The 26,344-nt window shown below is 40.6% G+C and overlaps 1 protein-coding gene across 1 annotated transcript in view; it reads right to left on the bottom strand.

Moving 5' to 3' along the window:
• Positions 1–26,344, bottom strand: part of SYNE1 (spectrin repeat containing nuclear envelope protein 1) — a 409,429-nt gene that overhangs the window by 229,394 nt on the left and 153,691 nt on the right. The window contains exons 32-46 of the mRNA XM_036249358.1: positions 25,391–25,541; positions 22,120–22,347; positions 21,620–21,718; positions 19,849–20,036; positions 19,394–19,517; positions 17,245–17,411; positions 15,070–15,223; positions 12,478–13,106; positions 10,190–10,369; positions 7,879–8,029; positions 7,391–7,549; positions 5,574–5,756; positions 2,927–3,028; positions 1,587–1,790; positions 463–670 (exon numbers count right to left, since the gene is read on the bottom strand). Coding sequence (XP_036105251.1) covers positions 463–670; positions 1,587–1,790; positions 2,927–3,028; positions 5,574–5,756; positions 7,391–7,549; positions 7,879–8,029; positions 10,190–10,369; positions 12,478–13,106; positions 15,070–15,223; positions 17,245–17,411; positions 19,394–19,517; positions 19,849–20,036; positions 21,620–21,718; positions 22,120–22,347; positions 25,391–25,541 — 2,927 coding nt within the window. The remainder of the gene's footprint in view (positions 1–462; positions 671–1,586; positions 1,791–2,926; positions 3,029–5,573; positions 5,757–7,390; positions 7,550–7,878; positions 8,030–10,189; positions 10,370–12,477; positions 13,107–15,069; positions 15,224–17,244; positions 17,412–19,393; positions 19,518–19,848; positions 20,037–21,619; positions 21,719–22,119; positions 22,348–25,390; positions 25,542–26,344) is intronic.

Raw genomic sequence — 26,344 nt, forward strand, 5'->3', positions numbered from 1 at the left:
TCCTCTTTCCGCCAAGCTGACTTGAGCGTGATTATGTGTCTGCATCGACGCACAGACATGCCGTGGGGGAAACCGAGTCAGGCACACAGCCAGGCCTGGCACTTTCCTGAACTCCTGGCGGCTGCTGTTTCCTGCTCGCTCCTAATAGCCACGTTCACACACCTCATCATAGCAGTGGAAGTCACTTTCCACACAAACGAGCTCTGTGTCAAAAACCCAGATGCAATTCAGAATCATCCAAACGGTGGGCCCCTGCTTTCCCAGGGGGAAGAGGAGGAGCTCAGCTCCTGGTGAGAGCACAAGCATCATACGTCTACTGCCCAAACCGCAACGCACAAATGACTTCAACATGATCGCCTTCTGGGAAGTTGTGCAAATGTTTGCTGGCAGTTTCCACGCAGCATTTGGTTGGGATTCTTTCTCGCAAACAGACTATTCATGCCAGGGCCCGTCCCAGCTCACCATGGAAGTGTTTCTCCAGAGAATCCTGCAGGCCGGCCTGAGTTCTGGAGCACAGCTGGTGGACCACCTCGTGTCGCCGAGTCAGGCCGGTCAGCGCACCGCCCAGGCGCTCGAGCTCGGCCGAGTGGTACTGGCGGCACAAGCTGTTGAGGTTTTCTTGGGTGGAGCTGATGTTGCTTTGCTGACTTTGGAGTTCTTTTTGCATTTCCTACAGAATGAAAGTGTGCCATGAAGGATGTTGAGCACACACAAGCAAATAATCCATTCTGCTCCATGACATTCTTGGTAAACTGATGCTATCAAAATCTACGCACTAACGTATACTTTTTTGTGGGATTGTTTTTTTGAGTATTTGTGGTATCTGTGTTGATTCTTTGAGACTTTTACCCAGTTCTCCTTGGGAACAACTGCAAACAGCTGTTGAGAGGTAGCTAGGACTTGAGTTAGAGTGCAGGATTTTAAACAAATTGAATAGACCCTTATGGATTCCAGCCATGAGCTTGGGTTTAGTCAGTTGATTAGAAAATATTAATGGAATCACTCTCTCCAATTCACATTCTTCAGTGGGTCACAAGGGTCACAGTAGTTAATTTTAAAACATATGTCCTTAGTCTCAAGTGAAGTAAGAAAAGAAATGTGCTAAAACACAACAGATCATTTTTGTTGAAAAGTCAATTCAACTCACAAGCTTTATAGAGAATTGATCAGGAACGTCATCTATAAAAAATGGGCACAATGACATAATAGTGGGATATTTTCTCAATTAAAAATATATATTCTTCTCTAGATAAAAGCAGTCATACTAACCAATAAAAATAATTAAGTAAAGACAAACTATTTGGCATTCAAGTTTGAAAATTCATGGACATACAAACGCTTCTATAGATGACATCCTTTTAATAATAATAATAATAATAATAATAATAATAATAATAATAGCTTATGAGCAGGACCTATAGCAAAACATGCTTTCTGTTTTTAGGTCATTCATTTTGCATTCAGTTCTTTACCCTTGTGTAATATGATAATTGAGAGCAGAGGTTGGATTTTGAGTATAGTCACCACAAAGCAGGAGAACTAATATCCCCACTGAAGTGTATACTTAGTGAGAGTTTGCTACCTACCTTCACTTTTCTCAACCCCTCACAGGTCTCGGTCTGGGCACAGTTCACCAAGGATTCTTCGAGTGTCGTCAGCCAGGTTGTTATGTCGCTGATAAATGTCTCCACCTCTGTACGCTGAGCCCTGAACTCTTTCAAGGTTCCTTTGGCCTCTTCAGTGACTTCTCTGGCGTGCTCCAGTTTCTGCCTTAGGTCTGCTTCTATAAACTAAACATAAAGTAAGATTTCATTAAAAGCTGTGAAAACCCGGTACTTGTTTACTGGGAATTCCATGGATGTGTGGCTTAATCATAAAAAAACAAAACAAACCACAGAGGCCTAACCATGGATGTTCATGCAATGTTTCTAAAGAGGAAAATCCGTGGGTACAAGATGCCAAAGATCGTAAGTGATGGGAAAACGGGCAGAGTAAGGATTACAGTCGACATGGGATGTACAAGTGGCAGCCTGAGGTCCCTGGGAATACACGTGATCACATTTCAAACACAGAGCTAGACAAATCCACCACAGGATTTCATCCTAAAGCGCTTTCCTTTCTGTCTCCTACCTTAACCTATTCAGGGAGGCGAGTTCTCTGCCCCGGGATGATTTATTTTAGGAGGGCCTTTGGTTCCTCTGGCCCCACAGATAATAAAATAATTTATAATCATGGTAAATTGCAAACAGTTTCAATTCCACAACTGAAATGCCCAGGACCATTTAATAATCAGAACTCTGGACTCAAAGTTAACCGAAGGTTACGACTTTTTTCCTGCCCAGCTCAGACTTGCTGCACGCAGGAGACCCACAGGGGAGAGGGAGCAAGCGCCTCTCCTGGTCTCTTCCTTTTTTCTTGCTGTTCCTCCACCTCGCACAGCTCAGACCCCTGCAGGTTTGGACAGGTAGGAGGTGGGGGAGGGAACAGGCATCTGTGCTCTCTGGACCTGGCGGTATTTCACAGCCTCTCCTCCCACACGTTTAATCTGTGGGTTTTTTCTGAGGCCCCCTCAGTTCTGTGACCTCCCAGTGAAGTACCCTAGACGCAGGTATGCACTTGTCTCTGCTCTTCACTTTCTCCCTCTGCCGCCTGTGGGCATCTCTTTCGCTTCTTGTCACTGAGGCCTGCCACCCCCAGAAAGCTTTCTCAGCCTGAGATGTCGCACATGGGTGCTCTTCTCTCCTTTTCTCCTATGAGTCACCCTGGGCCAGCGGTCACACTCTGGCTTTCACCCCCGATGACTTTGGAGGCCACTCCAAACAGTCAAACCATATGCCCTTTTGTATATAAACACATAAAAAATAGAAATACTCTTTTGAGATGGTCTAGCAGAGAGCAGTTAATACAAACCCGCCCGAGCGCTTACCTGAAGGTCTGGTGGTGTTTCCGGGTTTTTAGTTAATTCTTTTAGATCATTAACTTTAGAATGAAGTTCTTCCAATTTCGACGCTTTGTTTTTCAGTTCAGACTGCCAAGATAGAAGACAAAGAGGAAAGCATAACTAATCCAAACACTCGCATGTTATCTCTGGCACTTAGCAATAGCAACAGTTAACTATCCAAATGTCCCAACTCTATGCCAGGGTAAAAAAAAAATCTCTTTCATTTTCTGATCATTGTCATTATTTATGAATGTGGAAAAATGTCCCCATCCCCTTTCACTTGGGATATGAGGGAGTAGACGGAACTTTCTTCCTTCCCACTCTCTTTTATTGGGGAAAAAAATGCTCCTGGAAAAAATTAAACATTAACCACAAGTCTTGAGTCAGTGGGGAATTTTAAAAGCTAACCGTCATGTGTTCATTAGCATTGATATCACTGGTTACTATGGCAGCGTTGAACTTTTGAAGAAGCATTTCAACGGCTATATGTAATACACAAGAAACCTTTCCAATAAAAATTTAAAAGATGTTCAAAGAGAAATTAGGTTAATTAGGAGACTGAGGTCTAACATTTTGCCTTGGTTTTTTTGTTTGTTTGTTTTTTTTTTTGCACCAACACTGACATTAACAACACAAAAAGAAAAAAGAATAAATAACCATAGAATTGTTACTGAACAAATTAGAGACTTATAACCGTCATTAGTTATTTGAGCCCACAAAGGAACAGTTCAACATTGTACCTTGGTGCTTTGTGGACACTAACACTCCCCCTGATGCCTTCAATCCAGAGAGTAATTCCTTACCCAGTCAGGTGTGACGAATGGACTGTCAGGCCCGCCGGCCTTTTCCAGAGCAGGCTGGACCATGAAGGCATCACATCTAACATCTGTGTCCCTCCCTGTTCCCCGACAGCAGTGACATTCTCAGGCCTGGGGCTGAGTCCAGCTCCCTGCCTGTATTAGCTAGTGTGCCACAGGCGGCCACATAGTAGCATCTCTGTGAGAACTGAACCTGGACCTAAGGATGCGGGCTGATACCCGCTGGCTCCCTGGCCCAGAGGTCATCGGTGGGAGTGCACTGCGTATGGGTTTAACGACTGGCCCTCCAACAGAAAGGCCCTGGTTTGCAGCACTTGCCACCACTGGAGTCACAACACCATGTCGCTGCAGATGGAGCTGGAGGGGTGCCACAGCAGTGCCCCTTTCACAGTGTTGCCACATGCCCTGCGGTCAGGGTGAGCTCCAGAGCCCCGCTGACTGCCTTGTGAGGGTAACAGCTAGGAAGTTCTGAGTTTGGAGTGTTCACGACCTTCATTTTTAAATACAGTGAATTTAATTGTAATTTGTTTACAATTAAGTATTTAATAATGGCTGTGTTTAACACTGGCTCGCACATTTTCTGAAAATACAATCATTGACTCTTGTGAGCAGGGATAAGCCCTCTTTCCGCACATGTGTATCCAGTTTGAGCTGCGGCGGAAAGTTAATATCCAAGGTAACTAAAGGGACTGTGGAATCCCTTCCCTGACCATATTTTTATTTTTATTTATTTTTTAAATTGATGTGAGAGAGAAACATTCATCAGTTGCCTTTCCTATGCATTAGATATGTGCCCTGACCAGGAATCAAACCCGTGACCTTCTGGTGAATGGGACAGCACTCCAATCAACTGGGTCACACCAGCCAGGCCCCTGACTGTACTTTCAGTCTGAATAATTTCCTCTAGTTCTGTTTACCCTTAGAAATAGGAATACTCTCTAGAATGTTCTTTGGGTCAAACACAGCTGAATAACTTAGGTACATAATACAGGTGATTTAACAATACATTTTTTTCAGACTGCAGTCATTCATTCACGTATCTGTCATGTTCCACAGGTATGCCAGGTACAGGCACCCAAAGCATACAACGGTCCACAGTTCCTGTCCTCACCAACACGGTCACTTACAAGCTTTGTGAAAGAAGTTATCTCTGTCACTCTAACTCCCTTCACCATATTTCACTTTCATCATAGCCTAACTACTACTTGACGTTTTGCACATAACACATATTGTAATGTACACAGTGCAGACACCGTGAGGGCAGAGACTTGTCTGACTCACTATTACAGTGCCAGTCTAAAACAGTGCCTGGCATACTTTAGGTGCTCCTCAAGAATGTGATGGGTGAAGGAAGAAATGAATGTGAAAAATGGGAATAAAAAGAGGTTAAAATAAATTGGTGACTGGACCTTAAAAAGGCCATTTTCTGTGACCTGTGACACCCCAATCTCCACTGCCTTCCTTTCCTGAAAAGGAAGTGGAGAACCCAGCGCCTAGAGTGTGTTCAGTGTAGGGTAATTGCTCAGGAAACATTTTATTGAAATGAAGAAAAAATAGGTACTAAATATTACCGAATTACAAACACTTTCAGTTTGGCTTTCCAGTAGGAAGATCCCATATTCTCAGATGAATGAAAAAAAATTATAGGTTTACTTTCAAGTAAATAGCAAAAGATAGTTAAGAGTTTTATTGCACTCATATGTGTCTCAAAGGGAAGGATGAACTTTGGAAACTTTGAAAAAAGGACACCAATTTTTTTTTATTCTGGTCAGTGCTACACCACAAGCTCACATAAGAAACTGTAGTTAATGTACCTCAAATTCTTTGAGGAATTCCTCTGTTCTGAGGCTGTTGTCCAGGTTGCGGATGCTCTCAGCCAGCTGTGGGACAGAGCTGTTGGACCACCCTTCAATCTCGTCCTTACTTGAAAGAACATCAGCCCAAAGGGACAGGCTTACCCTGAGCCTATCCATGTTTTCCTCAATTCTCTCTGATACCTGAAATAGAAAAAGGAAATCATTTCATTAATAGTCTGAGGCTTAAAAAAAAAAAATCTCCTTGCGAGTGGATAAAAAAGCTGTGGTACATGTACACAGTGGAATACTATGCAGCTGTAAGAAAGAATGATCTCTTGTTTTCTAAGATGACATGGAAGGACCTGGAGAGTATTATGCTAAGCGAAATAAGCCAATCAGAGAAAGACAAATACCACATGATCTCACTTATTTGTGGAATATAGTGAAGAACAAAAAAAAGCTGATGAACAAAACAGACCCAGAGAGATAGAAAAGAGCATGGTTCAGACTGACAAACCTCAGAGGAGAGGGGCAGGGGGGAGGGAGGAGGCAAATCAAAGAACTTATATGCATGTACGCACAACCAATGGACATAGACAACAATGTTTGGTGAGGGGCTGGATAGGGAGGAGGCTGTTTGTGGGGAGAAAGAAGAAACAACTGTAACAAAAGTAAATTAATAAAACAAAAAAGCTTCTTGCCCCACCAATATACTTAAAATGGCAATGCTTTCTTAATCAGAAAATTATATTCTGACCAAAAAGCAAAGTTTTACAAAAATTATTGTAATCTGACTAGTGCATCAAACTCAACTTATGTAAATGTTATTACATAAATTGTTTCTGTCATTGGAAGAGTTGATTCAATTTCTGGGATATTTGACTTTTATTTATAAATTGGAAAACTAACCGCAATAGGTCTATTATAATATAACGCACCCTAAGGTTGAATTCTATAGGATAGGGGTCCATATAGGGCAGTGTTGTATTTGTTTTTGAAAATAACACAAGTTTTTTTATTTGTAATGCTGATATATAAAAATGGGCATAATTAGACTTGAACATATTTATAGAATAAGCAAATATATAGGAGATTAACCAACTATGTCTGCTTACAGTATTATTGCTTAATATTCTTTCCATAATAAGAATTTCCTTTTAAAAGTGAAGGAATATAAGGTTTTCTGAAGTCCACAAATTATTTGATTATGGTACGCAAATATCAATGTCTAACTTAAGTAATTTAACTTAAGTAAGGGAACCCACAATAGATTTAACTTCTGAGCCTACATATTGACAATAGGGGTTCAACAGAATCACTGGATTTCTTGATCTGGAAAACAATGTAAAATATGCATGGATTGAGATACAGAGTCCCAGCGAGATCAAGTGACTTGTCCTGTGATCACAGCCAATAACAGAGCAAGAACTAAAACCCAAAGATGTGAACTACAAGGCCAATGTTTTTCAATGCAAAATAGCCTTACTTTAAATTATTATACAGTGTGGTTTAATAGTCTGTAGGCTGTTTATAAATCATTGTTTTATTTTTATTTATAATCCCAGAGTTTTGAGAAGTCAGAGTTATAAATTTGTTACAACTGAAGCTGCAAAGTAAAATTCTAAAAAACCTGCCAATAAGTTTTAACAAAATAAAGCAAATATGTTTTTTACTGTCTCTCAACTTTATGTGAACACAATTCTTCTTCAGAATATCATATTTGCATTAAAAGTTAAAAAATGGAATTCACTTTGTTCAATAACCTTTTGCCCCTAAAAGAGATTCATAAATGTAAATATTTAAATTATTCGTAGAATCCCAGGCGAGGAGCTTACATCCAGCCATCTGTCCACAGTGCTCTCCATGTCTGTTTTCACCAGGTTGTAATCCGTACTGTGAATTTTTTTCAGCTCAGATAACAACTGTTTTCCTTTAGTGGTAAAGTTACCCAGTTCTTTCTGCTTATTACTCATTTCGTTCCTGGCAGTTTCATGCTGTGAACATAAATGTTTCCTTAATTAATAAAATCATCAATGATACACGTTTAAAATTATTTACCTCTAAGAAATTTAACTCATGGATGACTTGATGCAGAAACTAAGGATATTAATAAACTATACAAATATGTATAATATAATTTTCTTGAATTGCTAGAATCCTAGGATATCAGCACTCTTTTAAAAAGCTGAGCTCATTAGCATGAATTTTCTACATCTAACTGTACTGACAAGATTTGTGTAGTGAATGCATTATGAGTTAAAAAAAAAAAAAAGTCAGGTCTACTTAAGTGTTTTACTAAAATAAAAACATTTTGAATTCTTACCTTGGATAAAGCCCATTTAAGATCCTCCTCATCTTTTATTGTAGTTCTGGTTATCATCACATTGATGGCATTTTCTAGAACTTTAGAGACAGCTGACTTCAAGTTCTGATATTCTCTCATTAAGTCAATAAGCCCACAGCATTGACCCTGGCTGCAATGATCAAAGAAAAGACATCATTTATTGTCATGTATCAGGGAAGGGAAGAGCTCTCTATGACTGGACCTGATGAATACATACAAATTAACAGATGGATGCTGGGATCAAGAGAAACCATGTCTACACTTGCTGAGTCAAAAGAGTTCTGGTCAATCTTACTTAACTCTAACGTCCAAAAAATCCTCATGAATGAAGAAGCCATTAAAACAAAATCTGTGATCTCAAGCAAAGATGCAATATATGTTTATACTGGATAATGCAAACTTGTGTAGATATCACCAAATTTTTTTTAAAAGTTCCATGATTTAATTATTCATAATGGTATATGTTGAGGGGAAGCAAAATAAAACAAAAAAACACTGCTCAATAATTAAAATACATATGAGGTTTCCTTTTCCATTTCAAACACTCAAATTTTCATTGAATATGAATCCCCTGAAAATGATCAAAGTAAGAAGATGGTTTTTGTTTACAGGACTCAAATGCCTTTGAACAAGCAATTATACTTCTAGGGACTTTTCCCAAAGGAAATGATGTACTGTAATATTTAGGTAAAATTATATTTTTTACACCATTACGTATAATAGGAGAAAATATGGAAATAGCTGAAATGTTTAAAAAGGCCAATAATTGAATAAATATTGATATATTTTTATAGTTGAATACTGTACAACCTCTAATAAAACACAGATTAGGATGATGTTTATGCAACATGGGTTCATTAACAAAAGCCCACATTAATTGTCTACAGTATATAATGTGCTCTCAATTTTGTTTAAAAGACCTTTTTATGTCATGCAAGATATTTTTTAATTCATATAGATAACCAATTATTTTAGGAATATTTATTGAAAAGACTATTCTTTCTCCATCAAATTGCCTTTGTCAAAAATCAATTGACCATGTCTGTGTGGGTCTATTTTAGTCCATGTGTTTCATTGGTCTTTATGTTCACCCTTTAGCCAACACCACACTGAAACCAGGTAGTGTGAGTTTTCCAGTTCTTTCTCAAAATTGTACGGTTCTAGGTCTTTTGATTTACATATAAATTTTAGAATCAGCCTGTCATTCCTACAAAATATTCTGCTGGGATTTTGATTGTGATTCTATTGATACAAAATGACTTCAATAAAAAGAAAACAAAGATCCAGAAAATTGGCAATTTGAACAGGCCAATTTGTCCAATTTGAACAAGATATATAGATGGCAAATAACAGCTCAAAACACGCTCAATATCATTAGTCATCAGGAAAATAGAAATTAAAAACACAATGAAATATCTCTACACATCTATTATAATGTGAAACAGGCAAACAGATACAAACTCGGTAACATCGAGTGCTGAAAATGATGTAAAACCATTGGGACGGTCACACATAGCTTGTACAAACGCAAAATGGTACAACTACTTTGTCAATTTCTTACAAAGTTAAACACATACCAGAAAACCTAGCATTTCACTTTTAAGTATTTACCCAAATAAAATAAAAACTTATACACACACACACAGACTTGAACATGAATGTTTATAAATGCGTTATTTATAATGATCCAACTGGAAAGAATTCACTTATATGTGATTTTCAAAAAGAAATTACTGTGGAGACAGAAAACTGATTGATGGCTGCCAGGAATTGGGATTGAGAGGAGGGACTGACTACAGTGCGATGAGAAATGTTCCCAGGTGGTGGTACCGCTAATAGGAAATTTGATAGGTATGATAGTTATACAACTGCATGTGTTTGTCATACAGGTTAAGGGTGTACATTTAAAAGGGTGAATTTTACTTTGTGTCTATCATACCTCAGCTACAAACAAGTACAACAAAACAGAATGAAAAGGAAACCGGAAGTTAAGACTCTCATGGTAGCATTTAAGTAACCTGACAATTTTTAAACATTGAATTTCACATGTAATTGTCCTCTCAAGGCAACTTCCTTAAACATTGAATTTCACACGTAATTGTCCTCTCAAGGCAACTTCCTCAATCAACTTCTGTAGGACCACATTTCAGTGTTGCTGAAAGACACAGAATACTAAAGATGGCAAAAGGTACTCAATTCCTGATCACGCCCATGAATATCAACAGGCAATGGCCCAAGGGCACAAAATAGGGAGACGTTAAAAACAAAAACTGAGATGTTTCTGACTTACTTTTCATGAATCAGTTTTTTGGTATCCTCCCAGGTGACTTCCAAGAGATTTACCTCCCTGTCCACTTCCGGAGCGAAGGCCACATCTTTCTGAGCAATTTGCTTAGCTTTGTCTTTCAACCAACATAGTTCATGCTCGTGAGAATTCAGTTCATCTTCTAACTGATTAAAGACTCTCAACCTGTGAATGAAAATGCTGTTTTACTCAAGGTAGTGAACAGTATTTCCTCTCCATAAAGCACACACACGTAGAGCTAAAAAGTGTGTACCACAGCAATTGCATGAATGTCTACCGACTGATAAAGAGGCTTTAAGGAGAGCTTTGCATACTTCAGAGTGTACCTCAGCAAACATTTAAAGTCAGTCTCGCTATTCACCTTCAACCTTCCATTAATTTGTATTCTCCTACTATCTTTTGATGGTGTAAGACTTTTCAAACTAGGGCTGATCGGCAGGCGAAGTAGGTGAGTACTTATTGCAAGGTATTGGTATGAAATTATTTCGTCATGAGGTCTAATTCATGTAAAAATATTTAAGGATCATAGTTGTTTCATAAAATAAAAATAGCATCACTAAGCTGTACAAAAACCTATATCTTAAAAACTTTACTTCCATGCTTTATTGAAGATTACCATTAGAAAATATTCATTTTTCCCTCTGATATATTAATATTTGAGTATTTGTGAAAAGTGGCCATACATAGGCAGCCATTGACCATTTCTTTCTTGCCTTTCTATAGGCATTATCCCATTTAATTCCCCAAAACACAGAGGCTAGGAGCAGATATCATCATTAACTGTTTTACAAGAAGAGGGGTGAATTGCCCAGGGTCATGCAGTGAAGCCTAAGTAGAGCTGAAATCAATCGGTTCATTGCAGCATTTTCGGTAGCCTCTGTGTGATACTGGTGAGTTCAGCACTGTGTGTGTAAAAGACTCTTGAACTCAACCTGGGCCTCCTTCTCCAGCAATTTTAGGGTCTGTCTGCTGCCCCGAGAGGCCAGGAGGTACCATTCCCACTGTCTCCTGGGTGAGCCCTTTGCTCTTTGGCTCGATCATTCTGTCTTTACTCTGGAGGCCACTCTGTCCTTCCCACGTCTTACTCCATATGTAAGTTTATTAAGCCAGTCACATAGTTTCTTGCCCACAAGGCGTGTAATTCTGGAATAACGAGTCAATGAACCAATGGTTAATCAATGTTTGATTCCGATTAAAAGGGAACAAATTGGCGGTGTCAACATAATTCTTATAAGTTAGGGATGCCTTGGTCTAAGTGCCTTTCAACTGTTTGCCCCCTGAAGAAAAGGGGAGAGAAAGCGACTCTCAGAACATGCGTGGGGAGAAAGTTCTCTCAAGAAGGAAAAAAGATTGCAAAGAAGGCTACAGTACTAGCAATTTATTGCAGGAAAATATGCTTGACCCCTCCCCTTCTCTATAACTGCCCCTGGCTAAGCCCCATCTTGGCTTAAACCTTCTCTGCCTTCTCCATACCTCTAAGCAGACAGGCAAAAGCCCTGGCGAGAACCTCTCTGCCAAGCTGATTGATTTCACTTTAAGTGAATAAATACAAATCTCAAATGGCAGCTTATCACCTCACCAAGCTCCAGAGGGATCATTTCCGTTTCCTCTCTGCCAGGTGACTATTTTACACCATCTTCTGTCCACTTCCTGTCACTCAATCTCCAGGGACCAGTTTGCTGCAGCCTTTTCCGAGGGCTAGCAGCCACCAGGGGGCACTCCTCCAGATTTCCCACCGGAACCACAAGTCTGCTGAATGGCTCCCTGCCTCCTCTGCCTGCCTTCTCTTACAGGACAGAAGTCCCTCTCCCATCAGTTAAAAAGTGCTTACAAGTAGACAGGGCGCCCAACATGCTTACTCTATTCTAAATAAGATCTTAGAGTGGCTTATACATAGCCCTTAGGAAAATCCTTAAGGAACACGAATAAATTGTAGGACTTACGTGTCAAATTAGTCATTACTTTTATCTTACAAATACAAAAAAGAGAAGTTGCTAAGTACGGTACTATCTAAGTATTGCACAAGACTTAATCCCAGCCTGGCCAGTGTGGCTCCTTTCCCGGTCAGGGCACATGTCCAGGTTGTGGGCCAAATCCCCAGGACGGGGCGTGCAGGAGGCAGCCAACCGATGTTCTCTCTCATCGATGTTTCTGTCTCTCTCCCTCTCCCTTCCTCTCTCTAAAATCAATAAAGATAAAGAATGAAAACATAAAAAGAGCTAATCCAAGAACAAGGAGAAAGTGGCTGAGCCTGCGGCTTCAGGGTCCCTCACCGCTGCTGAAGCGCCTGGCGCGTAGGCTCCTTCAAGCGCTCTTTGTCCGTCCTGTCCTCGATGTCCTCGATGCTCTGCAGCAGCTCCTCCTTCTGCTCCCGGAACGCTTTCCTCAGTGCGGCCAGGGCGTCCGCCTCGCTCTGCTTGGTCCCCAGCAGGTTCTGGATCCGATCTAACTCCACGCAGAGGTGGTCCGCCGTGGTCCTGCAGGAAGTCCTGTGCTCGGGACCGCCACCTCTCAGATGGTACTGGGCTTTGGTGAGAAGGCCGTCCAGACTGATGGCAGCAGACTCGAGCGTTCTCACGCTGTGGACGGCGTCGGTGAGCTCCTTTTCTAATAAAGCCGTCTGCTTCCGATTCATACTGCTGGTCGCCTCCACCGTTTGCCTCAGCCGGTGCAGCGCCTGGGACAGAGAGGTGCGCCGCTGCAGGAATTCGGCCAGCTGGGACAGGGCAAGCTGCCGCCTCTCCACCACCTGGCTGGCCTCCTCGAACAGCTGCAGGCAGTCCTCCGCCTTGCCCTGGAGGGCGTGAAGGTCCTCGGCCCGGCCCAGAGCGCCCAGCTTCGCCAGGTGCCCCTGCAGACTCTGCAGTTCCCCTCTTTTGCTTTCGACTTCTGCTGCATGGTCCTGCAAGGGAAGAGAGAGGTACCGGGTCCTCAGATACACTGTGACTCGTGGCACAGATACATGACAGAATTGCTGATGTCACGATACAGTTTAAACGCAATGCATGGTATAGTATGTAAAGGTTGTCCACAGTGAACATTTTAGGAAGGTTCTTCAATTTCCTCGTCTTGTTCACCTACATGTGTAATATAAAACACAACTCTGATTTGGAACTATTTCATTCCATCAAAAGGAATTTCTTCGTCGATAGAAATAGTTAATCTATATGATCCTATTAACCAATGTTACCCCAACAAATTTAATTACAAAAGTATATATACATATACATATATATATAATTTGAAAGATTTAAAAAGATATATGTCCACCCAGTTAAAAGTTATATAGTATATATAGTCAAAAGAAATTGAAAACCTGTAATGTTTCAAAAGAGATGTTATATATCATATGTATTATACATATACATACAATAAAGCTCATTCTCACACAGCGAAGGGTGTGGGTGTGATGGACGTGAGCCCCTCCTCAGAGGGGGTGAATAAGCCAGACTAAGCAAGTTGTGGCTTCCTTCTCGTCAAGGAAATGTAGCTTAACTGGATAAGACTGTTGTATAGAAAATTTGACTAGCTCCCAGTAAATCATGTTTAAAATATATTGGGGATTTGCTAACAATCTCAGAATGATTCCCATTAAGGAGAAATAATCACCTGTCTTAATCTTTAAAAAAAAATTTTTTTTGATTGATTTTAGAGAGAGAGGAAGGGAGAGGGAGAGAGAAATAGAAACATTGATGGCTGCCTCCTGCATGACCCCTACTAGGGATTTGACCCACAACTTGGGCATGTGCCCTGACCCAGAATCAAACTGGTGACCTCTTGGTGCATGGGTCAATGCTCAACCACTGAGCCACACCGGCCGGGAAACCTGTCTTAATCTTGACCAGAATTGCCTTAATAATTCCCTCAGCTGAACTACTAAACTTCAGAGGGTTTCTTTGAGCATTTACTTTAGAAAACTTACAAATTCATTCTCTGTCCTTTTGAGACGTAAATCTTTTTAAAAGCTTCTAGACAGTTTTACACCTGAAGACTTCTGTCTCAGAAACCCGGGAGTTGTCCCTGGGAAATGTACTCATCAGGGAAGATGGTGACTTATCTCCTGTCTTCAGAGGGCGGAAGTCTAACTTTGGTGAGCACCTTGCTCCAAACTGTAAAACCACCTGTGGTCATGAAAAAAGGGGAAAGTACTTTTCCTTTGGTAAAACCAATGAGCAAGCCCAGCAAAGAGGGAACACTCAGTAAACATTGTGTTTTATCATCAAATATTGTTATGAGCTTATTATGTAGCTCATCCCCAACTATTCCAATACTTGATGATCAGTATCTGATTTTAAAATGTTTCTTATGCCAGGATACATATTACGCATAATTTAGATATAAGAAAAATATATCTGTCTGGCCGGTGTGGCTCAGTGGTTGAGCATTGACCGATGCACCAAGAAGTCGCCAGTTTGATTCCTGATCAGGACACATGCCCAGGTTGTGGGCCCGATCCCCGGTGGGGGGCATGTAGGAGGCAACCAGTCGATGTTTTCTCTCATTGATGTTTCGATCTCTCTTTCCCTCTTACTTTCTCTCTTCTCTAAAATCAATAAAGAGGAAAAGAAAAAAAAAAGAAAAATCAATCATAAATTTTAAATAAGTTTCAAGCTAAATAGTAATTCAGAGAAACAATACTGTTAAAGCTTTGGGATTCAGTATTAGTTTTTTGCATTGAAACAAAACAAACTGGGAAGCTTAAAAATGAAATTCTCATCACTTCACCCTAATAATGTTTGCTCCATGTTAAAGAAATGAGAGTGTTTTTTTATTTTTTATATTTTTTTCATGTTGCTTTGTTTTATGATTCAAGAGCTCTCTTTTATGAACAAACTTTTCTTCCATCTCAAAAGAATGCACTTTACCTTGTGCTGAGTTAAAGCTGCTTGATGGTCCATTATGCTTATTTCAGAAGTGGCTTGTAATTCACTGAGGAACTGCTTAATCCAGACAGAAAAGGAAAGCAGCAATTCATCAAATTGCTGGTGTTCGGCAACCACAGACTGAAGAAAATGAATCCTAGGCAGAGAAAGGCGCTCAAGTTCAATGCCCCGCAGTGTAACAGAGGTGTTGGTATGTTTCTGAGATCAGCTTAGCCAAGGGCACACGTGGTGTGGTCCAACAGGGGCAAACCAGAACCCTTCTGTTTCTACCTGTCTGATTCCATCTCTCTCTCAACTTGCTGCATCTCAGTCACCGTCAGCACCAGCCACCCAGATGTCCTGACTCTCTTTCACCACGTCTGATCCGTGCGTGTCCTCAGCACCCACCAGGGCAGTCTGTGCTCTTCCCTCCCCTGCCACAACCTGGTCTAACTCCCCTCCTCTCTCGCCTGACCTCCAACAGCCTCTCAAACTGGCCTCCTGGCCACTGCTGTTGCCTCCCTACAATCCACTCTTTAGAGAGCAGCCAGGAATGATTTTCATGAACCAGAACGTCCTCTGTCAAAGTAGTTTCCTGTTGTACGCAGGAAGGCAAAACTCCACACCTCCTTACTGTGCCCTGCGAGGGTCCCACAGAGTCCACTCTCTGAGCTCATCGGACCCAGTCCGCCCACCCTGCCACTGCCCTCTGATTCCCCAAGGCCAGCTCGTGTTGCCCTAGAGCCTTCGCCCCTCCGCTCCCTCTGCCCTGTGGCTCACCTCCAAAGCACCCGAGTCTACTTCCTGCGCAGAACTCAGATCTCCGTCAGATGCCGTTCACCCTGGAGGCTTTGTGTGACCTACGGTCCTGCCCTGTCACCTTGTGCTGTTGTCTTCACTCTACTTACCGCCACCGAAACAGTCTTATTCACTCATTTGTTTGGATTACATATTGACCCTCCCCTCAGCCCTACTTGCCACTATATTCCTAAGACCTCGAAAGGGGCTTGGAATATGGTCAGGGCTCAATCACTGCTGGAGTAATAAATGAATCAGATTGATGAGTAATAGGTGATCGGAGGCCAGAACCCGAAACTGGCATTAAGAATAACACCGTAGTCAAATCTTAATATTCCTTCCAGTGGTTTGCATCCAAAGTTCAATTTTTTAAATGTACTTCCACGTTTTAATCCTTATAAAATCTTCCACACATTGTCTTTACAAGCACGAATTATATTTTGAATGTTTTAAGTTTGTATCATTTTAAAAGCCCTTTCTTTCTGTGAGAGAGGCAGGGACGGATCCTCCTCTATTTTGCAGAAAATGACTCATCTTTCAAGAGCAGGCGCCAAACCCATGTCAGCCCTTCCTGGACATTCAGCTGTGCCTTCTCTCTGTTCCCATCATGCTCTGCGCTCACCTCTCTCAGGGGTTTCCTTGTCCCCATGCTGATCTGTAAAATACTGGAGGTCAGATTTTATTTATTTTCATGGCTCCAGTCTCTGATACGGTGCCTGGTACTCAGCGGGTACCCAGCGAATATTTGCTGAGTGACTGAATGAACAGTGGAGCAAATAGAAACTCCACAGAAATAGAGAGGAACTCTTCTGTTGCTGCCTCCACACACAGAACAGTGCTCTCTGCACTGTAAACTGCAGCAAATATCTGCTAAATGAATGAGTTTAAAAGGTGACAAGAAAGCTTATGTCTAGTCAACTAGGATTTAATTCATTTTTGCCTCCATTTAACATTATAATAATTTCCCTTGCTCTCTACGGAGGCCTACATTGGAAGAAAATTATACATATAAATCTATATTGCCTCTGTTTAGACATATCAGGAGAAACAAAATTTTAATTACCCTTTTCCTCCTACACACAAACAGCTTAAGCAATAAATAGAACAAATATGAAAAAACCTACTCTCTTTATTGTATTTCAACTAGCTTGATCATTTGCCCTGATCGTGAGACTGAAATTTTGAACTGAGGTTCATCAGAAATGCTCATCTTTGAGTGTTTTTATTTTTAAAATGGCAAATATCGTAGTTTTCTTCTCTTGTCTAATGAACCTGTGAACAGTTGGGCTAAATCAAAGTAAACAAAACTGTGCTTTCTTAGTTTATATGCTCAGCATTTTAAAAAATGAATAATATCAGAATGCTTTATAGAAACCCAACCTTTTGTTGATTATCTGTGGCAGAACTCTCCATCTCTCATCCAGCTGTTCCAAATGTAGTTTCATCACCTTCACATCATCCTCGGAGGCCACTGAGAAGAGTGATTCCTTCAGTTGCAAGAGGTTGCTGTAGACAGAGGCCTGGGATACAACTTCACTTTGCAGTGCCTGAGAAACACAGAGGCTATTAAAGATCCCATCCCGATGTGGTTGACACGGAAGGAGCACGTGACAATGGAGGGTGCTGTCCAAAGGCTCTGCGTTCTTGCAACATGGAGGTCATTGGGACTCAATTATAGAAAGTTTTTTATTCCTTGATTTAGGAACCTACTGAATCTCTAAAGCAACATTGAAAAGGGTGGGCACACAGTGCAACAAACAGATCTGGTATCACAGACATGTACCCTTGAAATTTACATGATCTTATTAACCAATGCAACCCCAATATAGTTCATTAAAAAATAATCAAAATAAAGGGCTACCTAAATCTGGATTCATTTTCCAGGGTCTGAGCTATATTGTTAGGCACATTCAGATGCTGTAGGATTTCTTTCAGGATGAAGAAACGGAGCAGGCAAGGAGAGTCAAAGGAAAATTACTGCTCAAGGGAAAACTCATGCCTAACAAGAACAGAGATGCAATACTAGGTAACGGGAACATGGTCTCCCTTTCTGTCTGAAGATATTATCGGGCCAATTGGGACTTAAAGGCTTTTCATTTTACTTTCATGCTGCAGAAAAAAATGTAATCAGGCAATACGTCTCCTAGGTGCTCTGAGGGGTGCATAAAAGTTGTGGTTCCCACCTAATAAGAGATAAACACTCGCATGGAGAGCTAACAACATATCGCGGTGCCAGCTGGGATGTCAGGTACAGCATGGCACATGGTAAGTGCATGTGAAAATGATTTCCGCCCTCTCTAGTGAGAACACTTGTGTGATACAAGCAACCTGGGTAGAGGTATCCGAGGAAAGGGATCCCAGCCTCTGGAGACAGGAGAGACCACAAAGCAGAATTGGGACTTGGGCTGAGTAGGACGAAGGACACAAGGCCAGGAGGTGGGAATGTACAACGAATGTTTGGACCACAGTGGGGCAGCAGCTTGGCTGACTCGGTGCCTGGGCATGTGGGGAACACAGCCCCTTCCATCCCCTCACACATACGGACACACTTCTATGTCACCAGGGAGTGCTGTGTCGTGTTTAAGGGAAGGAGCTCTGACTTCCTCCAGCAGAACACCTGCACTGTGACCCTGAGAAGTCACCACCAGACTGGACGGAGCACTGCTCTTCGTCCTCCGGGCCGGAGAGTCACGGGGGTTTCTGAGCAGGGACTTTTCGGGAGATTAATGTTTAATAAACTAGAAAGAGGAGAAGCAGGAATGCAGGAAACCTTCGAAGCCAAGGAAGATGGGTAAAGGGTTCCGATGTGATAGCCCCCCCCCCCCACTGACGGAGACTTCGAGAAACAATTATGAAAAGTTAAATAACTGAGCTTCTGCTTCAATACTTTATAAAAGGTGGGGCGTACGTCTGTCATACAGTCAGTCTCTTTGGAGAAGGAATCTGGCCTGTTGAATTTTCTGGCACAGACAGCAAGTAACTAATCTCCAGAAATTAGTAACATGGTCTATAGTTTCAATAATACTTAAACATTTCTTTTAACTTTAAGAAGTTGGCTTCCTCAAGGATGTAATCAGCTCATACTCTTTGTCCTTCTACCATCTGCACGTGTGCTCATTCGCTTTTTTTCTGTGTTGCTTAAAAATAATCATTCCTGTGGCTTTTTTCAACATTACATTCCTTTCTCTTTCTACAAAAACCCTTTTATTACCAAAGTTCATATAAACACATGAGCTTCAAAAATTATTCACTGATTGTCAGTATCGCTTCATCTATATTTCCACTCATCCTCCCTCTGTTCACCTGCCAGATAATTTGTGTTCAAATGCCCGTTATTCTATCACAGGATTTTCTAATGCATCTCAGTAAGTGCTCCTCGCAAAGGTCACCATCACTTTGCCTTTCTGGTCTCGGTGATTTGGGGGGGATCACAAAAGCAGAGCGAGAAGTTGAGCTGGAGAGCGGGGTTTGCCCCGGCTTTGCTTTACGATGCCCCGGCACACAGGGCCGCCTGCCCGCGCTGTCTTGCCTGCATGGACTGCAGCTCACTCTCCCCCTTGACCCTGTCGGCAGCGAGGTCCACTTCTGGGGAGCTGGCTATGGCTTCGCAGCGCTCTAACCAGGTCAGAAAGGTCGACAGTTCTTTCTCCAGCCTGAAGAAAGCAGAGATACGAAATGAATTCATCCAAAATTACCATATTGGAAAACAAGGCCCTTCTGAAGTTGAGGGTTCAACACTAAGCATAACAAATAATACCACGTTGCTTATCTTATTCCCCGAAGTGAAGGTAGAAATGCCACCCCTTTCCTGCTCGTAGGTGGACCCTCACACGTGTCCGTGCGTAACGTGGACAGGTACACGTACGTCCTTTCCATGCTGTGTTAGAGACGTGGCTTGACCTGTTTTACTTCTGGGGTGACTGCCGGGAATGTCCTGTTTCCGTGGCTGTTGGAACCCAGGCCAGCCCGGGGGGAGGGGCTCACCTCTGCCAGAGGGCCAGCAGGTTCTCCAGCACCGTCTGCCTCTCCTTAGCCCGACTCAGCAGCCCCTCGTGCCTCTGCTGCAGGGCGGTGGCCTCCTGGACGGGCAAGCCTCTGCGGGCGGCCTTCTGGGCACCGGCCGAGAGGGCGGCCAAGGCGCTGGTCAGGGGTTCCAGGCCCTGCCAGAGGTCCTGGTGGGAGCGCAGAGGGAGGGCAATGAAAGCAGAACCAGAGGCCGGGCCACCGTTCTCCTTGGAGACCCGAGCTCCCGTCCGTCACAATAACCAGCAGTGGCACTGGAAACGGTCTGGCCGCGACTTCCAGCGACACCGTGAACGTGGGAAGTTATTCGTGAGTGTGGGAACCGAAATGAAAACCGAGAGACCACTGCCCAAACGGAACTGTGTTGTGTATCAGAACGATGTCTACTTCGCTTCCCAGCCAGATAATTTGTGAAAATTAGTATGCATTGTATGCCAGATGTGTTTAAGAAGCCCTCCACTCCTGATTTACAAGAGCTGTATGTAACGCAATAATCTCTATAAAAATACATGGGAAGAGTTACGGTGGACAAGCTGTTATCGGGACTCAGTAATAATAATAACAACTCTAAGGCGCCTCAGAATGTAGTAGGGACTGTGCTATTCCCATTACATATATTAACTCGTTTAACCTCCATAGAACCCTTAAGAGTTCTGTCCCCTTAACTCTCACCCCATTTTACAGATCAGAAAATAAAGACGAAAAAAAAAAATAACTGGCTTTAGAATTCTAAATATTAGAAAACGTAGAATAGTATCCCCTCTGGTACTCAATTATTAACTTAGTTGTCTATTAAAATAATTCCATGAAATTTAATTATCTTAATTTTCCTCACTTGAGGATATTTTTAAACAATGACATCAGTCACACAAAAATGCATGCTTGTTATAAGAATTCCAATGAGATAAGTTCCACTCCCCGTTCCAGATGTGCCTTTGCCAGCTGTTTGCTCTCTGGCCCTGGAGCTCCTTCCCCTGCATCAATGCACATCTGTGTACACATGCATGTGTACAGGGTGACGTGCACTTTTCTGTTTATTAATTAACAGGGGCTTCTCTTTGCTCTCTTTGTGCCTTATTCTCCTGCTCTGCTCCTTCCCCTACATTCTGCCAGAAGCGTGTTTGTGCTTTTGCAAAACAACTCATCGTGGTCACCAGTTCAGGGACCAGACCAAAACCTAGTCGTTAGGGAAAGGCAGTGAGGACATATTCTTTGCAGGTTGAGTGTAGTAGGTTCAAATCTGGGATCTGCTCTGCACATGTGTTTTTTCCCTGTGCACTTACTTTTTATAATGCTGCTAAGAGGTAACAGGATTTACTCAAGCTATAATATGGAAAAGTTACATATTCTAATTAAGAGAGAAATATATTTTAAATGAATACTTCTTTTTAAAATGTATCTTTATTGTTGAAAATAATACAAATATTCCCTCTTCTCCTTCTATTGACCCAGTTCTTGCCTCCACCCAGTTCCTGCCTCCACCCTGGCCTTTACCACACTATTGGTGTCTTCCTAAACTTACATTTTAAACATATTTAATGAAAGCTTATTTGCATGTTTATATGTCTTGTGTTATATGAAGTAAATATGCTTGATCTATATCATTCCTCATATAACCAACCTTTTAAAAATTTTAACTCTCATTAAAATATTTACTGTGTTTCCTTTTCAAGTAGGAATTATCAAACTTCTGAGTTGATAAATAAGCAGAAATGTGGAAGCATACTCTTACCATATGTTCTTGGAGAGCTTTGTAAGTTTCTGTAGCTGAAGAACATATTTTAATTGGATCAGCAAGTTTGTCTTCAAATTCAGACACAGACTGTTGGATCTAAAACATTGGTAAAATATAAAAATAATGGTGGGGGAAGTACACATCAAGGCAGGAAAGGTTATTGGGTAAGCAGCATGACTATCACTTTTGGATAACTTTCAACGTGTTGATAAATATACTTAAAAAAAATCTAAAATGAATGTGTCCTATTATTTGAAAGAAAGAAATTTTAATGTCTATCTGAACACAATGCATAATGATATTTTTATATTCCCTCAAAAAGTATACCATATAAATAGTTATAAACTTATAAATAGTTATAAGTATCATTAAGAACTTGGTAAATAATTGGCAAATTGTGTCATTTCATGATTTCATGATTTCTGGACTATTTACTGCATTTCACTATAAATGCAATGTGAAATAGATTGCTTTAGTACACATGGACCAGTTCTTACCTTTCTAAGATTTTCTTCAAACTTTTGTTGCTGAGATAAATGTCCCAGGATTGTTCCTTCCAGACCCTGTGCATGCTCTCGAAGTTCTTCCCAGTATCTCTTTATTTGGGTCAGCTTGGCTTTGATGCGAGCAGACTCTCCAGTGGTAATAAACTGGGCAAAAGACTGAGCTTCTTCTTCTAGTCCTGTAATGCTGCTGACCTTGTTTTCTATTTCCTGAATGGTGACCTAATATTTAAAACAAGAAGAATGACAATGTAGGCTGAGCGAGCTTGCCTTCCTGAAATGATACAAAGACTGCAGAGAGAAAACCGACATTTCGATGTATTTGGATTTTTGGAGAGCAGCTGTGAACAGATACTACATGTTTCCTGACCTCATTTTTGGAGGACAGATATGCAGACTATGCCTGAAATATGCATTGCGGGTCGTGCTCGCTGAGCAGAGAATAGAGAGAAAGAGCCACTCCACTTGCAGTGACGTGAGCAGCGAGATGTCCCCGGAACTCTTACCATATCTATGAGGGTTCCTAAAATTCACTGCTTACCCTATGAGTCAAGGTTTTTAACCAATTGATCTTGGAAGCAGTGTGTTCCAGCAACTCACAGAAATGCTAATATTGACATTCATTTAAATTTCCTACAACGTAGCTGAGAATTTCATGTTTTACCGAACTACCAGCTTATCTGATTCCACGCCTACCTAAACCCAGTCCTTTCACATTTATTATCTATTATTTATTCCAGTGTATTTCAAATTTGGAATATCTTAAGATCACTTGGCCCCCATCCTCAGTGACTCAGACTCAGTAGGTCTAATGGGGGACAAGTCTGCAATTCTAACTTCCCAGCTGATGCGCTCCTGCTGATCCTGGGCTCCACTACCACCGCTTTAACATCAGCTGTGGACTTTATAATAAAAAGCCCACTTGCTACAATTTCCATGGGGGACATTTTACATTTAGCCAACACATGAAAAGTACTGAAAGCCACCAAGCATGCGTGTGCCTATGTGACTGGGAGTGTGTGTTTGTCTCTCCGACACATAGAGGCTTATTTATGTAGAAGAAAATGAAAATTATTTCTCTAAGAAAAAAGCCAAATCATCCAATCAAAATGAAGCCAAAAATTCAGACAAATCTGTTCCAAATAATTTAAGTGGGAAATACTGTTACCCTAGAAAAAAATAATGTGACTTTTGTCTAGATGACTCAACATAGTCAGAAATAATTTCTGCCTACATAAGATAATCAGAAATAACTCACGAGTGTATCACTTATTTTCCTTTTCATGTGTATGACTGTGGTGGTATATTTGATAGATATTTGTTGTGTGAGCATTAATACAATCTTTGCTGACTTTAAATGATATTTTTTAGAAAAATTACTCATGAATTTAATGACTATATATTGAATGTCTCCTTGGTAGCAACAATTGTAGGTGCTAACAACACCTCAATGAAACAATATTAGTTGACATCAAGGTTGTTAGTGCTTGGTGTAATACATGTCATCAGCAAAGTCATAAATGCAAACTGCACAGTCATATTGTGGCAAAATTCTAATCTAAAAAGAGAAGATGGAAGATGAACCCAGTATATGTTCTTATCACTTATAAATTATCAGTTAGTAGTAAGAAATCAATCAGTTTGGAATAGCATGTAATGAAGAACAAAAATGGGCTTATGGATAAATATCTTCACAACAATGAACATATTATGAATTAGTTTTATCCTAAGGTTGTTTTAAATTGAAAACATTATGATAGGTACTGCCATGTTTTTAGTATTTCCTGTAATCTAATTCTGTATGAAAATAGAACATGAACCGATTAGCCCAGATTCCACAGTAAAGTACATTCCACTCTATCTTTGCTTATATTTTTCTTGCTCTTCATATTCATTTAATGTATTTTTAGATAGTTTGCAAAATGCTATATTGGAATATTAAAATGTATTTCTAGGCCGATGGCATGAAATCTACAATTGAATGTGTTTATATATTTTAAAATAAAATATGTAGTTGTTTTGTTTCCTAAAGTGTAACCATGCAGTGACATTTGATAAGTGGTATATTTTAGAAGTTCTAGAATTCAGGTTAAGTCATAGTGAAAAGAATTAATAGAAAGCATAAGCAAATTAAAAAGTGTATGTCAACATTTTTGAAAGAAAAACTTTGAGACAAAACTATGTGTGTGCTATCTCTTGTTTTCTTAGAATTTAAGGAAAATGAGTAAATGACAACTGTTCAAAATAGTTTTAAAGATTAAACATATTGCACGAATATTTTAAATAGCTTGACATCTGCTGTTCCTAGTATACCATACAAAGCATGATCAGACCGTGCACAGCGGTCTCCACGCAGTCTCCGTTGCAAAAGATGTGTAATAAACCAGGACGGTCTGCACATCACGCGATCCAAGCTACGCAACATCGCACCCTCCCACCACGCACATGGCGATAACTTGTTCTGAGTCATAATGTGAACTATTCCCTCACCTTGGTATTCACTTTACTATTCTTAATTGAATGAAATGTCAGAGGGTTTTCCTATTTCAATAAAATAAGCTGAGATAGAAAAAGAAGTGGCTGAATTTTAAAAATGTGTTGTGTGAAACTGTATATAAAAAAGATAACTAAACCCTGAGAATTCATTTCTTTCAGCCCATCTATTTCTGAAACTTGGTGAATGAAGTGAACAGTGATAGTCTGTGCACATGGCTATTTTAGAGCTGAGGAGCTCAGATCCCATAGCACCTTAGCCCATGCCCTGAAGGTCATCACAGAGGAAGGAACTGGGGCAAGGGGGTCTGACTGATTCACATAAGAAAGCGATTTCTTTGCCTTGTGGTCTGTGAGGGTCAAGACCACTAATACTTGAACTAGACATTTGGGATAATTCTGTAAGTACCGTTGTAGATGATGAATATGGTTTATGTTGTATAAATGAATCAACAGAGCACTCCAATGGGGTTCATTCAAAATCAAGGAAAAGAATAATGTAACCATAAAAACATTTTAATGATATTGCACACAATATTGACTTTAAATGCTTAAGTCAGACAATATTAATACATAATTCCATCTATAAATGGTGGCCCAGTATCAATCAAGACCTCTTAGCTCAGCAATGTGTGTGAATTTAATTGTAATAGAGTCACATAGCAATGAAAGATTTGTCCTGGGGTCAAATAGGATTTGGTGAGATGTAAGAAAGGAGTTTTTAAAAGCTAGACATGGATTATAAATGCAACGAAACGTGTGAGCAGGTCACCTTAATTTGGTTGATTTGCGTGTCCATGGCAGATGACGAAGTTTCCAAGGCATTGAGTTCTTTTTCTTTCTCAGTTATCCAGACGGACAGGGTCTCAAAATTATTGCCAAAATGATCCCACTTGTTTTTCACCATTTCCATGGTTTTAATACTAAAATTAACCAAATTAAGTAAATAAAACGCAGTATTTTAATAAAGAACAACAATACACTCTCCTTTAAATCGTCAGGTGAAAAGATAGTTAAGACATCTGTGACCACATTAAAGTTGAAACTCTTAGAACAGGAAAACATATGCACATTTGATTGGACTAGTCCATCAGTTCTGTCTTCCTATGTCCTCTGAGAATAAGCATTGCACGAGATAGCATCTGCACCATGCTATGAATGGAACTGTGCTTTGAACAAATTATTTTGGGGTCCAAAGGGGTTTGAATCCAGGTATAATCTAGTTAAAGTGCAAGTGACCAGTAGATGCCAGGACTTATTTTGATAGACTGCCTGCATACAGTCTATTGCACACAGCGTTTAGCAGTCCTATGTTTGTGGACAAGGTCCTCTTGTTCTTAGAGGAGAGATACTACAGGGGTGTGTTATGCTCCAGGATCCTTACAAAATGCATCCTTATAAATGAAAGTAGAGCTTGTAACTTGAATTCCATGCTGACAGGCAGGGACTGTTCTATCATTAGAGCTAAGCCTGCCATCTATAATCTCTATTAACTTCAACTCTTCTCAGATGGTGGTTTGATCTTGATTTCAAATACTTTTATAGATCCTTGTACATAAGCATACTAACTGCTTTTAGACAATTTGGGCTTTATTTGTAATAAATTTAGTGAACAAAAATCTAACTATAGATTTCCAGTTTGTATTAGTGAGGCATATATAAACATGTGATTATGGCTTTCAGTTTAGAAAAAAGAGTAGAGACTTATATCATTACAATGATAAGT

This window comes from Molossus molossus, unplaced genomic scaffold (genome assembly GCF_014108415.1).
Source record: "Molossus molossus isolate mMolMol1 unplaced genomic scaffold, mMolMol1.p scaffold_m16_p_8, whole genome shotgun sequence".
Lineage (NCBI taxonomy): Eukaryota > Metazoa > Chordata > Mammalia > Chiroptera > Molossidae > Molossus > Molossus molossus.